The sequence below is a fragment of the Engystomops pustulosus genome, chromosome 4, assembly GCF_040894005.1.
Source record: "Engystomops pustulosus chromosome 4, aEngPut4.maternal, whole genome shotgun sequence".
Taxonomy (NCBI): Eukaryota; Metazoa; Chordata; class Amphibia; order Anura; family Leptodactylidae; genus Engystomops; species Engystomops pustulosus.
In genome coordinates this window covers 107,061,479-107,077,200 of record NC_092414.1, presented here as the reverse complement: position 1 = coordinate 107,077,200, position 15,722 = coordinate 107,061,479, and the positions used below count along the sequence as shown (strand labels likewise).

At 41.9% G+C, this 15,722-nt stretch overlaps 1 protein-coding gene across 12 annotated transcripts in view; it reads left to right on the top strand.

The window, feature by feature from the left end:
* The window catches only part of CADPS2 (calcium dependent secretion activator 2), a 295,527-nt gene that overhangs the window by 120,772 nt on the left and 159,033 nt on the right, over positions 1-15,722 (top strand). For all 12 annotated transcript variants that reach the window (XM_072147011.1, XM_072147001.1, XM_072147004.1 and 9 more), the window contains exons 11-12: positions 1,973-2,176; positions 4,717-4,853. In XM_072147011.1, coding sequence (XP_072003112.1) covers positions 1,973-2,176; positions 4,717-4,853 — 341 coding nt within the window. The remainder of the gene's footprint in view (positions 1-1,972; positions 2,177-4,716; positions 4,854-15,722) is intronic.

Here is a 15,722-nt window from a genome sequence, read left to right as displayed (position 1 = left end):
GGCTATATACTGGGGGGGCAGGCACTGGCTATATACTAGGGGGGGCAGGCACTGGCTATATACAAGGGGGCTGCTGGCAATATACAAGGGGGCAGGGGACTTCTGGATATATACTATGGTGCAGGGGCTGGCTATATACTGTGGGGGGCATGTTCTACATACTACCCCTATAAAGTCTTACTCTGTCAGCACTAATTGAATGTTCTTCACTGAAGGGATGTAAATGAAGGAACAGCACAATGTTTGAAATGTTCTGAGAACAGAATTATGATTTCATCGTATACAGGTATTCATTATAATGGATGTTTAACTAGAGTGATCGGGCATCCTATATGAAGATGACCTGTAACCTTCTTTTGACATACTGTAAACTCAATGAAATAAACATTCTTAAACATCTATTATTATAACCCGAGGTTGTGTCAGCAGTGTCCATCATCAGTCTATGTCCATGACATCTAAATGCCCAAATACAATTTTTTTTCAGTACTGCATAGACTAAAAAAAACATTGTGCCTGTCTAAATATGCAAAGACCCCAATATGGCACATCATTCCCTAAATTTATATAGACTACAGGCAGCCCCCGGGTTACATACAAGATAGAGTCTGTAGGTTTGTTCTTAAGTTGAGTTTGTATGTAAGTCGGAACTGTATATTTTATCATTGTAATCCCAGCCAGAACTTTTTTGGTCTCTGTGACAATTGGATTTTAAAAATGTTGGGTTGTCATAAGAATCAATATTAACACTAAAGCTTCATTACAGATACATTTGATAACTGTTATAGCTGTTTATTGTAGCTAAGGACTAAAGTAAAATAAATTACCAATATCCAGAGGTCCGTTTGTAACTATGGGTCGTATGAAAGTCGAGTGTTCTTAAGTAGGGGACCGCCTGTATTTACAAAATGTTTTGTTCCAATAACCTTTTATATTTATTTTTCCAAGAAAGACATCCAGTCCCCATGTGTACAATATATCCGCCATAATAACCTCCTGCGACAAAGAGTTCAATAATCTCACTCTAACGAAACCCTGTCTTTGGCGATAGTAGAATCGCCTCTCCTCTAGGTGTAGCGCATGCCCCCTTGACCTAGTCACATGCCTATGTGTAAAAAGATCATTAGAAAGATCTCTGTTCTGTCCATTCAGATATTTTATACCTTGTACTAAGGTCCCCCCTTAGCTGAATAAACCTAAGTCTTGTCATTGATAATTGTATTATAGTCTCCAATTCCCTTAATAAGCTTGGTTGCTCTCCTCTGCATCGGTTCCAGTATATACTGGTGCCAAAAGCCAAAAATTGTATACGTATTCTGTGTGTGTTCTGGCCAGTGATTTTTAGGTTGAGTTTTCTTTATCCTGGGCATCTATGCCTCATTTAATTTTGGCATCCCACAATTTTATTTCCACTAAAGGGAACCTACCACCACTTATCTACCTATAAAGGTAGATCAGGTGGTAGGTAAATCTATAGGACGTGAGGATAGCCCTTTTAAGGGCTAATCCTCATGTCCCCAAAATCTTTTGCTAACTTTTATTTTGCTAATATGTAAATTTTATAGTACGGCTACTCCACGCTCCAGTAGTGTCTTTGTTCCTCCTACCAGAAATCTTCCGTGCGCAGCTCCTCGTAGTTGCACGCCCTCGTCCGGGAATCGGACGCTGCCCGATCACTTCTCCGGAGTGCCTTACTGCCTTACTCTGTTCACTAAAATTGAGTTTACTGTCCCCTAATACCATAAGTCTTTACCGAGTAAATGACTATATAAAACATAATTGTAGTATTTATTTCCACGGCCCAAGTGCATAACCTTCTCTATAAAAGTATATCATGTATTTTTTTAAAAAAACCTGTTGGTAAAGCAATTAAAAATAAATGTAACACATCGGGAAATCATTAATTTCATAGAATCTGCCTTTTAAATACTGTTGTTAAATCATTAATAGCAGTTATCATCTTTATTGGCAGGTCTTCAGGGTGGTCGATGGTTTTTCAATGCAGTCAAAGAAGGAGACACCGTAATCTTTGCTAGTGATGATGAGCAGGACAGAGTACTGTGGGTACAGGCAATATACAGAGCAACAGGACAATCTTATAAACCTATTGCTTCAAATCATGCACTGAAATCAAATCCCAGAGGAACAAATGCCCATGTGGAGCCATCACAACCAAGTAAGATATGTTGATACCTGTTCATATTATTATACACAGGGAAAACAAAAGCCTATATCTGCCTCTTCTAAAGAGACTGGACACGATGGTTGTGCAAAGAAGCCTTCCGCCAATGCACTAGCTATAGCCGGGGCCGTTTCCTGAACCCATGGCACCTTATATGGAGAGGACTTTTAGTATATCCAGCATGACCTGTGGGCGGGTTTAACATCACTAACGATGCACAAGCTCTTGATACAGACCCCTCACAGACTCTGGCCACCACATACTATGTACTTATAGTACTAGTACTTTTAGGAATCTGCTGCTACATCCTATAGATACCGTATATACCCGAGTATAGGCCGAGTTTTTCATCACAATTTTTGTGCTGAAAACTCCCCACTCGGCTTATACTTGGGTATATAAAAAAAAATAAACTGACTACTCACCATTCCGACGGCCCGGGCAGCTCCTCTTCATCTTCATGCCGCAGGTCCGCCATAGCTCCGTGTGCAGCGCCTCTTCTTTCTTCAGGCCGGCTGCAGATCTGCGACAACTGAAGAAAGAAGAGGCGCTGCCCGTGGACCTGCAGCATGTCTCATACTTTTTCTAATTTACATTTTGAACATTGGGGCACATTTACTTACCCAGTCCCTGCGCGATCCCCGATCCGGACTGTCCGACGAGGATGAACTCTGCTGCATTTCATGAAGATCGTGCGCCCGATATCCTGCATGTGTCACTTCCCTGATCAGGTCCGCCAAAGTGCGAAAGTGCGGTCCGCAGGGCCCTTAGTAAATGAGCCCCATTATCAATTTTAAAACCTTAAAATATATAACACAAATAAAGTTTCACCCCACATAGAAACTCATAACTTGTAATAAAGTACCTGCATGTACGTTCAAAAGGCAATTTCATTTTATATATTGTGTTTTTGATTTCTTTTGTTAATTCATTATTAAGATCATTCTTATATGACTTGAATTGTATTCTTCTTTTATCTGTTCTTATAGCTAACAAATTATGTTTTGTAAAATGTACACCTTATCCTTGTGTTTTAATATGCAACACTAGCATTTTTTCTATAAATTATTTTTCTAAGTGTATTATAAATATGTTACTCTATAGACACGTTTGTTGTTGGTATACAGTTTTCGGATTTATGTTCCTCTTGCTTATACATACTGAAAGGTTCAATATGACTTTTCTACTTGTCTTAAATCAAATGTATATGAGATTTTAAATAGGTGAGAATACAATACATCCTTTAGGAAGGATAACATTGTAGTGTGGCATACATCTTCACAGTTTTACTGTGAGTATACACCCATTCTCTACTGTCAAGTGATTTTGACTATTGTAAAGATATCCTCGGAAAAATGTAAAGCTAAACATCTTTCAGCTTGAATGAAATAATTCTTCCATCTGCAAATTTAGTTGGCTGTTGAACATGACATGGATCAATATGATCTGGGGCTAAATTTCTCAATGTGACTGATTATGTTAGCATCATGGCCACAGATCAATATAGAGTTTTATGAGGGCCTGGATTCTGTAATTGGTGTTGATCAATAAGTCTTTGTCTTCCTCTCTTTAGAAACCTTAAGTTCGTAGTATGTTTTGTCTCAACAGTACACTTAAGGAAGTACATTTGTGATAACTAATATAAAAAAGACACATTTAAATTTCAAGGAACAAAGAGTCTCAAACCCTTTTGTATAGGGCATTTTAAGATGAATGTACGCAGTTTGCTCACCCAATATGAACTTTGGTATCAAACTGAGCTAATGTTTTGTTGGGAAACTAACCCTCTTAGCTTTTTCCTGTCTATATGTGCTGGATAATTCACATGGATGTTTTTAACAAAACATACCATTAATAAAAAGCAATCAGTACAACTCCTCTTTTGATAAACCCGCGGGGTCTAAAGGCGTTGAAAGATGTATCTATGAAGAACAATGCACTTGGTCCTTCAACGGACATTTAGGACAGACCAATATGGGGAAGTTGTGTAGTCTCAGAATGTACTGCTCTGTTTTATTTATCCTTTTTACGCTTGAAGGTTATAAATTCCTTTTTTGTTGCGATATGCCACACTTCCCATTACTCTACCAAGGTTTGTCTCATTAAAAGCATAGCACAAAACAATGACTGTAAGTGACCTACCTTTTGCTAACATGTTCATTTCTGCTCTAGTTTGCCATTTGGAAAGTAGATTGCTTGTTGTGATGAATGTATTTCATATTGTTATTTGTACTGCCGTAGTCATATTTCTAGGCAGAACAATGAAGGGGTGAAAATGTGCAATGTGGTAGAGCTGTTTCTCAGACCGTTTTCTTTTTAGCCTGGATGTTTGCTAAGTGCTTTGAAATGCACCAAGGTCACATCATCAAGTTGTCAGTGAATTAAGCTCTAGATGATCAGTTTTTGAAATAAAGCGGATAAAGTGTAAATGTAATATAATACTGTATTTCAGTGCATGCATTCATACTTTACTTAGATTGGCTTCGTATTGTACAATGTTGTTGGTTTTTTTTAATCGCTTTTCTTTTGTGTAGTCGCAGATCGTGGACAAAGACACGGGATGGATGAATTTATTTCTGCCAATCCCTGTAGATATGATCATGCTTCCCTCTTTAAAGTACTTCAATTGCAAACATTGGAGCATAGATTAAATGATTCATATTCTTGTCTGGTGAGTATAAAAGATGAAGTTATGACAATGAAGTTATTTTAGAAGAAAAAATTCCGGGAAAAGAAACAGGATTTTGATTTTACATGAATGACTTCTATTAATTAACCTGAAATATGAAAATTGTGTTCTGGAAGATTTCTGAGTTTGCACTCTATAATGCAGCTGAGGAGTGAACTGAAAGTTCACAAGTGAGTTTGCTAGTTTTTGAATATCTTCTATTAAATATGTCTCTAGGTGTATATATATCTTTGTTTTTGTCTCTTTTTATAATCTGTAGCCATTTCTTGTTCTCCATTGAAATAGTTAATAAAATCTCACGAATAAGCTTAATAACCTCCAAAAATAATTACCTATACATTGTATCTCATCCCACAAATAATAAGCCCTCATATGTTCACATTACCAAAAAAAATTAAAATTTATAGCTTGTACAGTGTGTCAATACATATCTGCTCTGAATGGCTCTGCTTTGATCCTATGCCCGGCCATGTGCCCATACAGCAGGATACCACCACATATGGGGTATCAGTACACTTGCGAGAAATTGGGCATCAAAAGTTGCAGAGCATTTCTTTATTTAATTTATTATGAAACTGTCAGGTTTGGCCTAAATGAATTTATTTTCCCAAAAAATTCTAAAGTTTCTAAATCGCAGGTCCATATTGTTTTAACCCATGTGAAACACTTAAAGGGTTAATAGACTCAATAGAAGTTGTTTTACTTACGGTGAGGGTTTATTTATGGGATTTTACTATTATTTAGGCCTTTCAAAGTCACTTGGAAGCTGAGTTGACCCTCAAAATGTGAGTTTTGGGGATTTTCATGAAAATGAGAAAAATCGCACCCAAGTTCTGCGCCTCATAACATCCTAGAAAAATGAGAGGACGCATAAAATATCATCTCAACATAAAGCAGACATTCCGTAAATGTTAAATATCAAGCTTGGGTAGTTTTACTTCCTGTCTGGAAAGCAGAACATTTCAAACTTTGAAAATGAAGAATTCTTACTAACTTTTGCCATATTTTCGCTTTTTTTCAGACCGCAATGCAAAACTTATCACTTAAATTTTACATTTATCATGAATTACAATGCGTCTGGAGAAAACATTCTCATAATCACCTGGATATGTTAACCCCTTCCCGACATTTGACGTACTATTACTGCATGGCGGGAGGTGCGTTCCCGCAAAATGCAGTAATAGTACGTCAAATAAAGATTGTATAGCCATTATAAAGCGACAATCTGCTCTGAATGGCGCGGCTTCCCTTCGATGCCCTGGCGCGTGCCCATATAGCAGGTTACCACCACATATGGGGTATTATTATACACGGGAGAGATTGGGTATCAAATTTTGAGGAGCGTTTTGGTATTTTATCAACTGAGAATTTGTACATTTTATGAAAAACACATTAATTTAGTAAAAAAAAATAATAAATTTCAAAATTGCATCCGATTTTGTTTTAACCCCTGTAAACCAATTAAAGGGTTAACAAACTTCATAAATTTTGTTTTGCGTACGTTGAGGGGTGTAGTTTCTATAATGGGGTAATTTACGGGGTTTTACTTTATTTAGGTCTCTCAAAGTGACTTCAAACCTGAGAGGGTCCCTCAATACCAGGATTTTGCTTTTTTTTTGAAAAGGTGAAAAATTGCACCTAATGTTCGAAGCCCACAAAAATTATAGTATGTATAAAAAACCACGGAGGTATGAAGTAGACATTTGGTGAATGTTGGTTATTATGTTTTCTGGTGTTATGACTCATCTGTGGAAAAAGTAGAACATTTTGAGTTTCGAAAATTGAGAATTTTTCCAAATTTTCACCAAATATCTGATTTTCTCATAAATAAATGCAAAACATACCACCAAAATTTTGTAACTAACATGAAGTACAATGTGTCACGAGAAAACAATTTCAAAATCACTTGGATATGTTAAAGCATTCCAAAGTTATAACCACTTATAGTGACACAGGACAGATTTGAAAAAATGGGCCGTGTCAGGAAGGTGAAAAGTGGCTTCAGCGTTAAGGGGTTAAAGGTGTTCCGAAGTTATAACCAATTGTCGTAACACAGGGCAGATTTGAAAAATTGAGTCTGGTCATTAAGCTGAAAACTAGTGGGGTTGATAAGGGGTTAGAGGACATGTACCACAACATTTAGGGGTGTTAGACTGTCACCAAATGCATGCTTGTTAAGGGCTGGAGAGAAGTGCAGCTGCACATGGAGACACAGGCCAAGAGGGAGGAGATTAGCAGACAGCCCAGTGACCGACTCTCTGCAGTGCTTGCAGCCGGTAACGTGGGGGAATATCAGCGTGTGAGGTGCACTTAGATATGAACAACAAACAGACAACCTAGAAAACAAGTGCCTGAGCCAAAAACTCAGGCAAGAATAGGTCATACTCAATGATTTGCGGCTTGGGCAGTTGGCTCAGGTACAGGGCTGTTCGCATGAGCCAAAGAAGTAAATAGGGATGTGTGGTTGCTGTTGATTCAGCCCTGTTAGAGTAGTTTAACTTGCTTGGTTAACTAATATAGTTATCTGCTTCTTCACTCATGTTATCATGAACTTTGTACACACTAAGAGTTTGAAATACAAAAACATAATCTGTTATTGTTAAATGTCTTCTTTACATTGGCGTGGCTCTTTTTTAGGTTGTTAGGAGGTTCAGAGTTTTGGCTGCAATTTTTCTCATTTCTATGAAAATCACGAAAACCCTTATTTAGAGGCACTTGCTTAGCTTTAAGTGACTTTGAGCGGCCTAAATAGCAGTAAAACCCCATAAATCATGCCATTTTAGAAACTGCACCCTGTTGTGAAAAATCAACTTTAAAAAGTGTTAACCCTTTGCATGTTTCACAGAGGTTAAAATGGAGGTGTAATTTACAAGCATTTTTTTTTTAAGACTATGAATTAATTCTGGCCAAAAGTTAAACAGTCACAAAGTATTTAATGACGATAAACTCCACAAAGTTTGATACCCAACTTCTCCCGAGTATGAGGATGCCCCATATGTGTTGGCAAACTGCCAGGCATAGTCTTCACGACCAACAACAGGGAGCAAACAATGTCTGTTTGCAGCCACTTTTGCACGCATGCTTTGCACACACAAAGTGTGCACATTGCCAAAGTGTTTTTATAATAAAACTATCTTTTTACAATAAAAAGAAAATTTAGATAAAAATTTCCTTTCTCTCAGTAGAGCAGTGTCCCACGGGAGTGCCCAGTGAGGAGTGGTTCCCCACACACAAACTCTGTAAACTGCTCCGTTATGCATCTTCAAAAAGGAGGGTTATGGGCGTTTTCTTGATTTGTAATAGCTGCATGAAAGAGCAGTTTCCCGAGAAAACCGTTCTGCAGAAAGTAAGGTAAACTTCAATCTAACTTTTCTTTTTATCGGAGAAAGCCAATTGTATTATAAAAACACTTTGGCAATAAACTCGCGTTTCTCTATGGGGACATGGGGGAACCAGAAAAAGGGCTCCTGATGACAGGTTCCCTTTAACACCAGAAATAACAAGTTCAAAGTGGGCATATATACTTTTCACACCATATGATCTTTTGAATCCTTAACTTGCTTCATTTTCCCTCTCTGAAGAAGTAAAGTAGCAAGTGACTAATTATGAATCCCATCCCAGTCAGAGAAACCAGAGATAAATGCACTTAAAAAGGCCTAACATTTTGTGGCTAGTGACTGTGGGTACATGATTTATTCAAGCCAACTGATCTGCTTTAGGGGCACCCATTCATCTTGATAAAGGCCCCTTTTTCAGCCCTTTTCTCTACATAACCCTCTTACAATCATACTGGTCACGGCCCTCCCTTTCCTTTGTAATTAAGGAATTTTCCCACTTGAAGAGGTAAAACTGGTGGAGAACTTCGAACTTATTTTTCCAATACGTCCCCCCATGACGGCCCACTTGGAGGATGCCCTTTGACCTCTGTAGGGACAGGAAGCGGAGAGAGGTCAAAAGCCTCCCACCCGCATCCTACCGCCAGTGTCTTCCTGTCCCTACAGGGGATAGGTCAGAGAGGCTCTCCCTCTCCTCCAAGTGGGGAGGGGGGACCTTTTTTCTGTCTAACCGAGGTTACGCCGGCCTACTGCAGGCTGTAGTTCCCCTCCGGGATTGGGTCCGCGGCTGGGTCCTTCCCTCCCTGGTCCTAGGCGATCCGGAGCTCGGTCCTCTCCAGCGGCTGACGGAGGCCCATGCGAGGACGCGCAACACCTCCAGGAAGCTCTATTCCCAGGAGTCCTTTGCGCCCGATGACGACTTCCGGCTGCGGACGGAAGTGAGGTCGGAGCGTCCCGGAGCACCGGAAGGGGGGCAAATCAGCCACCTGCTTGGGGGATAGGTTCCCTGATAAGGTATTTAAACTAGCACTATCATGGGTGCCAGTAGCGGTGTCTCGTACTGGTGCATATACCGTTCGGTGGCCTTGCCGTCCCAGACATTCCTGACATGGCTGATGAGGCAGACTTGGGCCTACTCCACCCTCCTGGTTATGTAAGTGGTGCTGTATGGCATGTTCTAGTAGTAGTTACTATACATATTAGAACCCCAATTTAGTCATATTCCTCACCTTCCTCCCTTAGGATAAGGATCAGGGGTCTAAGGGGAAAGGCAAAGAGGACAGATCAGAAAGGTCTGAGAAAGTTAGCAAGCCTGCAAAGAGCAGAAACACTGCTAGGAAATGCAATATGTGTCTTCACACTATGCCTGATGCATATTCAAAGCCCATTTGCAGACCTTGTATCGAAGAGTCCAATCGAGAAGAGAAAACATCTTTTATGGATGAGTTAAAATCCTTTATTGAGGAGAAAGTGGTAGCTTCAGTGGCCTCGGCAACGCAGAAGGAACCTCCTCCTAAAAAACCTGAGGAAGAGAATTATGATTCAGAAGTTCCGTCCTGTTCTCTAGTCGACACAGAGGAACACGATTCCCAGGATGTAAGTCAAAAGATTGATCCGCGTCACCTTTTGCAATTGGATGAGCCTGATAACTTACAGAAGGCCATATGTGAAACTCTTAATATTGAAGAAGAAGTTCCCTGCATGTCTCGTGAGGACAAATTGTTTTGGGGGGCGGAGAGCCAAAAAACAACGCGTCTTTCCAGTTAATGATACCTTGTTAGGATTGATTACGGAAGAATGGAAGGACCCAGAAAAGAAGATCACAACTTCCAGAGGGTTTAGGAGATGTCTCGTCTTCGATCAAGAGGTCTCAAAAGTTTGGGACTCTGTCCCTAAAATGGATGTGCAAGTAACGAAGGTTGTCAAAAAAACAGACCTGCCGTTTGAGGATTCTGCACAACTCAAGGATGCTATGGACCGGAAGGCTAACGCTCTTCTTAAAAGGGCCTGGGAAACGTCCATGATCAGCCTAAAATCCAACCTATCGGCTACCTCAGTCGCCAGAACCCTCTTCTTCTGGCTGAACAAGCTAGAATCTCATATCAGAGAAGGCACTCCCAGGGCTTCTCTTCTACTGCCTTCTTGGCTGATGCTTCAGCTGAAGGTGTCCATTTCGCGGCCAAGGAAGGGGCACTAACAAATGCTACGAGGAGAGCTTTGTGGCTAAAACAATGGGGCGGTGATATTCGCTCAAAATCGAAACTATGCAGTATCCCATTTTCAGGCGATTTCGTCTTCGGTCCAGAATTGGATGCCATTCTAGAAAAAGCCTCCGATAAGAAGGGGTTTCCGGAAAACAAAGCAAGAAACCTTCATTTCGTCCCTTCAGGAACACCAAGGATTCCTTTCATGGGAAAGGTAAACAGGGACGTTGGAGTTATCCTAAAAGGGGCAGAGGCAGGGGTTTTCTATTCTCCAATTATCCTGACAACTCCGGAGGAAAGAAGCAGTGACACCAGAGTGGGGGGGGGGGGCATCTTCTTGGGTTTGTCGCTCAGTGGACTCATATTACTTCAAACCCTTGGGTCCTGAACATCATCAGTTCTGGGTACAGGATAGAATTCAGTGCCCCCCTCCATCAAGATTTATGCCACCCTTATCTTCTACTTCTTCATCTACCCATTCTCTCATCAGGCAGGAGGTTTCATCTCTCATACTCTCGGGAGTGGTCATCCCGGTTCCTCAAGATCAAGAAAAGACGGGCTTCTATTCCCCCCTCTTCCGCGTCAAAAAACCCAATGGGTCAAACCGGATGATTATAAACTTAAAGGCCTTGAACAACTTCATCACCTACAGGAGATTTCACATGGAATTGGTAAGATCTGCTACCCAACTCATTTACACCGATTATTGTATGTGCACAATAGATCTCCAAGACGCCTATTATCACATCCCAATTCACCCCTCATCTCAGAGATTCCTCAGATTCTCTGTCTTTTCTCCAGAGGGCTCTATCCTCCACTTTCAGTTTCAGGCTCTTCCTTTTGGGATCTCCTCAGCTCCAAGACTGTTTACAAAGATCATGGTGGAGGTGGTTGCATTCCTGAGGCTACAGGGAGTATCTATCATCCCTTATTTAGACGATCTGCTGATTGTGGGGAAAGACAGATCAGATCTTATTGCAGCAAGAGATCTTACCATGAACAAACTCTCAGATCTGGGATGGTTAAGCAACACCCGGAAGTCAGATCTTTCTCCCTCCACTCACAAGAAGTTCCTTGGTGTAATGTTGAATTCTACTCACCTGATGTCCTTTCTCCCTCAGGAAAAAGCAGAGACATCAGGTTCGCTCCTTCAGAAGGAAGATTACCATCTCAATCTGAGGAGCAATGAAGTTTCTAGGTCTCCTTACCGCCTGCCTCCCATCGGTGGCCTGGAGTCAAAATCATTCCCGTATTCTACAGAGTTGGAGTCTCAGCAGTTGGAATCGAAGGTCCTCAGGGTTGGACAAAAAAGTCACCATTCCATCCTCAGTAAAGAGAGACTTACAGTGGTGGTTACAGAGAAAGAATCTGGAAAACGGGGTCCATTGGCACTGCCTTCCGTGTCTTACAATCACGACCGATGCAAGCAGTGTGGGCTGGGGAGCAGTCTTCCCTTCCCACTACGCCCAACGACCATGGACACCTTCCCAATCAAGGAAGCCATCCAATTATTGGGAACTACGGGCTGTCTGGGAAGCCCTAAGATTAAATACACCCCTTCTAAAAAATCACCATGTCCACATATTATCAGACAACACCACGGCGGTGTCTTACCTGAGAAGACAAGGGGGGACAAGATCGACAGCTCTTTCTTCCCTAGCGCGCACCATCTTTTCCTGGGCAGAGGGAAATATACTTTCCCTCTCTGCAACTAACCTAAGAGGAGTTCTGAACAAGGAGGCGGACTACCTCAGCAGGAGGGAAGTCTCCCCCAACGAGTGGTGCATCAATCAGGAAATCTTCCTCCAATTGACGGGCCTTTGGGGTGTTCCTCAGATCGATCTCTTCGCTACAAAGGAGAACTCAGTATGCCATAGATATTATTCTCTGGAAGCAGGGGAGTCAAAAGGTCGACTAGATGCCTTCAGTCATCCATGGATCGAACCTCTCTCCTACGCCTTCCCCCCTATTCCCTTGGTCGCAAGGGTCCTCAGGAAGATCTTATAGACCAGGCAAGGGTAATACTCATCTGTCCAAACTGGCCAAAGAAGAGTTGGTACCCCCTGCTGACATCCTTGGCCCTGCAGCAACTAGTGATACTACCTTCACGGAAGGGCCTTCTATATCAAGGGCCGATTCTTCATCCAGACCCAGGGAGGCTTCAGCTAGCAGCATGGATCCTGAGTCAGAGTTCCTGACATCGCAGTGTCTTTCCAGGGCTGTAGTAGCCACACTTAAGGCAAGTAGAAAGAAGGTTACGTTTGCAATTTATCACAAAATCTGGAAGAAATTTGTAACATCTTGTGGGGATAATCCTCCATCTCAACTTAACCCCAATATCTTACAGATTCTGGACTTCCTACAGAAGGGCCTGGAGCTGGGCCTTTCCACCAGCACTTTAAAGGTCCAGATTTCGGCCCTTGGCGCTTTCTTCGATTGTCCACTGGTGGAGCACAGGTGGGTCAAAAGATTTATCCTAGCCTCCTCCAGAATCAGACCCCAGATTCTTAGGAGAGTTCCTACCTGGGATCTCACACTAGTCCTAGACGCACTTTCCAGACCACCATTTTAACCTCTGGATAGCGCTAGCATTAAGAGTTTAACGCTAAAAACTACCCTTCTTATCGCTGTTACTACAGCCAGAAGATTGGGTGAACTTCAGGCTATTTCTGTCAGAGAGACTTATATGCGTATTTTGTCTGATCGTATAATCCTTACTCTAGATCCAGGCTTTACTCCCAAGGTGGCATCCAAATTCCACAGGAGTCAAGAGATCACCCTTCCATCTTTCTGCGAAAACCCCTCTTCTAGTAGGGAAGCTTCGTGGCATCTTCTGGATGTAAGCAGAATTGTGCTAGCCTACCTACAGGCTACAGAACCCTGGCACATAGACAATAACTTCTTTATTCAATTCCAGGGGAAAAATAAAGGGAAGAGGGCCTCGAAAACATCAATAGCAAGATGGCTAACATTAGCTATCTCCACCTGCTATACGAAGCAAGGTAAGGAAGTTCCTAAAAATTTGAAGGCTCATTCCACCAGAGCTATGTCCACTTCCTGGGCTGAGAAAAGAGGCGCATCACTAGAACAGATTTGCAAGGCCGCTACCTGGGCTTCACATCCACCTTCATAAAACATTACCGACTGGACTTACCTTGTTCTCAGGATCTTTTCTTTGGCAGGAAGGTTCTACAAGCAGTCATCCCACCCTAAGAGTATTCTACTTATCTGGTAGATCTCCAAGTGGGCCGTCATGGGGGACGTATTGGAAATGTGGAATTAGACTCACCCGTAATTCAGTTTCCATCTAGTCCTCCATGACGGCCTATAAAATTTTGTTGTACCTTCCACCGGTGTAGTTGTTTGGTAGACACTGGCAGGAGGATGCGGGTGGGAGGCTTTTAACCTCTCTGCTTCCTGTCCCTACAGAGGTCAAAGGGCATCCTCCAAGTGGGCCGTCATGGAGGACTAGATGGAAACTGAATTACCGGTGAGTCTAATTCCACATTTTTAATTTTCTGTGGGGAAAGTGAAACCAGTGTTCTCAATTGCTGCAATAAATGGGTATTCCCACAAAGACAAGTTTCAGAAATGTACTCAGGTTAACAAAATAATACGTTCTCTAATTCACTGTTATCAATAGAAAATTCCAACCTGTGACTTTTGACCAATTTCACTTGATCCTAGACATGACCCCGTAACTTCTGACTTTAGGGTCGGCTTCCATCTTGCCTGAGGCTTCGTGGAGCTTGTCTCTCTCCCTCTTCTCCCTGCACTCTAGCCCAGCTCTTGCATTGCTGGATGGAGCTCACAGACCAACTTCATGCCAGCATACACAGCGTGAGAAGAACTACAGGCAAATAAGTTCTTTATCAGGGAGGGGGAGACAGGTACAGCAGATCTAACAAGCAAGATCGGGAGAGTGTCATTGTCTGTAATATTCATCTCATAGATCTCTGATTTGTCTCATCTCTCTTTCTGTATGTCAGATACTAGTACAATGTTCAGAAGGTAAATGAAAGTGTATATAAACCTTGTACCCTGATAATCTTACCTCATTGTCAGCTCACAGATCTAGATGCATCATAATGGGGCAGATTTACTTACCCGGCCCATTCGCGATCCAGCGGCGTGTTCTCTGCGGTGGATTCGGGTCTTCCGGCAATTCACTAAGGCAGTTCCTCCGACGTCCACCAGCTGTTGCTGCTGCGCTGAAGAGCATTTGGAGTACACCGAGCTGGCCTGAGTGAAGGTAAGCGCGTGCCGAGTGACACTTTTTTTTTTTTAAATGCGGCGTTTTTTCCGAATCAGTCGGGTTTTCGTTCGGCCACGCCCCCCAATTTCCATAGCGTGCATGCCGGCGCCGATGCGTCACAATCCGATCGCGTGCGCCAAAAACCCGGGGCAATACAGGGAAAATCGGCGTAAATTGGAAATATTCGGGTAACGCGTCGGGAAAACGCAAATCGGGCCCTTAGTAAATGACCCCCAATATGTCTGCCGCCTACACTGACCAGCCTAGGGAGTGATAGGAGCTAAAACAGCAATTAAACTGAGTAAAATTGTAAAGTAAAGGGTTAAAAATGATCTTTTTTGTGTTAACATCACTAGGGGATTGACATTTGAGAATTTTTTTTTTATGGGATAACCCCTTTAAAGAAAATCAACTACATGGATTTAGTGGTTTTAACCCAAGCATACTTACGCACTGGCGTGTTCCCCTGAACTAGAATACGCTCTTCATTAAGCTGCTATGACTTATTTTGCATGAAAAAAGAGTTTTTAAAATATGCAAATGAGTCACAGGGGCTCCTGTGTATGTCACAGAAGCCCCTTCTTGCTCTGTCAACTGTCACCGTATCTTGGCAGGGGAAGTTAGGGTGGAGGTGGGCATAAGTAACACCTGATGGAGCCAAAAAATATTCTGTGGCATAGAAAAGAGCCTTTGAGGCTCATTGGCTTATTTTAAAAGTCCCTTTTAATGAAAAATAAGCCACTTAAAGCTAAATTTAGAATGGCTCCTTATCAGGGAGGCACACACATTTTTTGGTTAAAGCTACTAAATCCATGTGGGCTATTTTCCTAAAATTTTCTCAGAAAACATTTAAGGTCTTGTGATATAGGATTTGATCCATACCATACAATGCACAGGAAAAAGATGTATGGAGAGGGGAGGGGTGAACAGCGCTCCTCCCTCCTCTCAAGCAAGCTTCTGTATGTTCGCCCATGCTACACGGTACAAAGAATCTTTTAGAGTTTAAACCGAATACTTTTTCTGTTGCGCCATGCCATCTGTACCCTGTCAATTTTTT